The sequence below is a fragment of the Lottia gigantea genome (genome assembly GCF_000327385.1).
Source record: "Lottia gigantea unplaced genomic scaffold LOTGIsca_12, whole genome shotgun sequence".
NCBI lineage: Eukaryota > Metazoa > Mollusca > Gastropoda > Lottiidae > Lottia > Lottia gigantea.
In genome coordinates, this window is record NW_008707225.1 from 1,585,803 (window position 1) to 1,587,676 (window position 1,874).

General features: G+C 36.9%; 1 protein-coding gene across 1 annotated transcript; it reads right to left on the reverse strand.

Annotated features, from left to right (window-relative positions):
- Nucleotides 1-181: 181 nt before the first annotated feature.
- On the reverse strand, nt 182-1,874 carry LOTGIDRAFT_177834 (hypothetical protein; the record flags this gene model as incomplete). Its single annotated transcript, XM_009048105.1, has 3 exons — nt 182-780; nt 940-1,110; nt 1,673-1,874. The coding sequence occupies 3 exons, from the start codon at nt 1,872-1,874 to the stop codon at nt 182-184; spliced, it is 972 nt and encodes a 323-aa protein (XP_009046353.1).

Consider the following 1,874-nt stretch of genomic DNA (forward strand, 5'->3'; position numbering starts at 1 on the left):
TTGACACCTCATGTTATATTATCAAATTCACAATATTGGACATACACCGTTTCATGTGGTGTGAAAGCAAATGGAATAAAATATTTGTGAAATCTGCTTTAATATCTGTCAGAACGATTACAGAAAAAGCACGTATTAGAAATGATATATAACAATTACAAAACTAACTGTTCCTGTGATTTTATAGTGGTACGGGTGATGGAAGTGGTTGATCTTTTAATCCAGCTAGTATATTTAGTGCAGTAAGTCCACACATGGCTTCTCTAGCTTCTCGTGTAGCACTGCCCAAGTGAGGTGATATGGTTATATTGGGTAACTGATGTAGCTTGTGATCTGGAGGAAGAGGTTCTGGTGTTGTGACGTCAATACCAGCAGCGTAGATTTCACCACTTGCTAAGGCATCGTATAGATCATCTTGATTAACCAGTGCCCCTCGTGTGACATTTATAAATATTGCTGTCTTTTTCATCGTCGTGAAAGCTTTTTGGTCGAATAACTCTTTATTGCCAGCATGAACGGAGCAAGTTGCGACAACAAAATCAGATTGCTTCAAAACGTCGTCAAAGGTGGCGTATTCTGCACTAACTTCAGGAGCACGAGAACTCTCGCTTCGACCACAATAAACAATTTTCGAAAATCCAAAACCTTTTAATCTCTTGGCTACAGCAATGCCGATTCTTCCTAATCCCACTATACCCAATACCTTCCCTTCTAATTTTATACCAGTCATCCACAACCCACTTTGCCATTTCCACTGTCCAGTGATGGCAGCTTCAAATCCTAAAAAAAAACAATACATGTAATGTATTAATCAAATATATATTCCTATTGGAAAAGGAAAAATTTGTTCCACAAATAGCTTGGTTTTAAGTAAGTGATACTATGTTTGACACTGTTTCCAATGCTAGCGCGATTCATTGCTCTAACCATCTGACTTACCTGGTTTAAGTTTTCTGGCAGTGGCTATCAACAGTCCAACAGTTAATTCAGCAACTGAAGATGTCAGAACATCCGGAGTATATCCAACCTTCACTCCCCTTTTCTTACATGCTTCTATATCTACATGATCTAATCCAACTGACATCGTCCCCACGACTTTCAATTGTGTACCTAAATTTTCAAGACGATTCGTGAAAAAGCTCAGAAATGCTTTCGTTCTGTATTTCATCATATCACAGTTAAGGGTACCCTCACATCATAGCGTTGCATTATTAAAAGTGGTCAGTTGCACAACAGTTGCGTTCGATACCTATGGTCGCTATTCTTATTCGCATCCATATGTGATTGGTGATCTATGTTGTGTGAGGGCCCTTAACAGAGAATAATTTACCGGAATAGATAATTGAATCGTCACAATCTTTATGTTGAGTATTAAATAGGAAGGGAATACGACGCTGATCTCATACAATAGTCTATTTACTGATATGTGAGTGCAAATTCAAAATGAAATGAAAACCATTTGCACCTCTAAAATGAACACAGACAAGCACTGAGGGAATTATTTTCAGAAACTGTGACATTAAACTTATACTTTTTAAAGTAATATTTTTATATTTCAATGACACTTAGGAGTTCGATTTTCACGAAGACATTCATAGTAAAAAATAAAATACTAAGTCATTCTATCTAACGCTCCTTTACAACTTAAAATATTAAGTCATATTATACATACCAACTGAGTCTAATAGTTCGTCATCTATTTTCACTGATGGATGAATGAACAAAGCATTTGCCCCACGTGACTGTTTTAAGAAGTCTTCCCTGGATATCGGTGTTTCTTCTTTCCACATTCTAATTTCACATTCTTTGGCCAATAATTCCACACCGTTTGGTGGAGAAGGCCTCGTCAAAAATACTAATGGTTTTGAAGACAT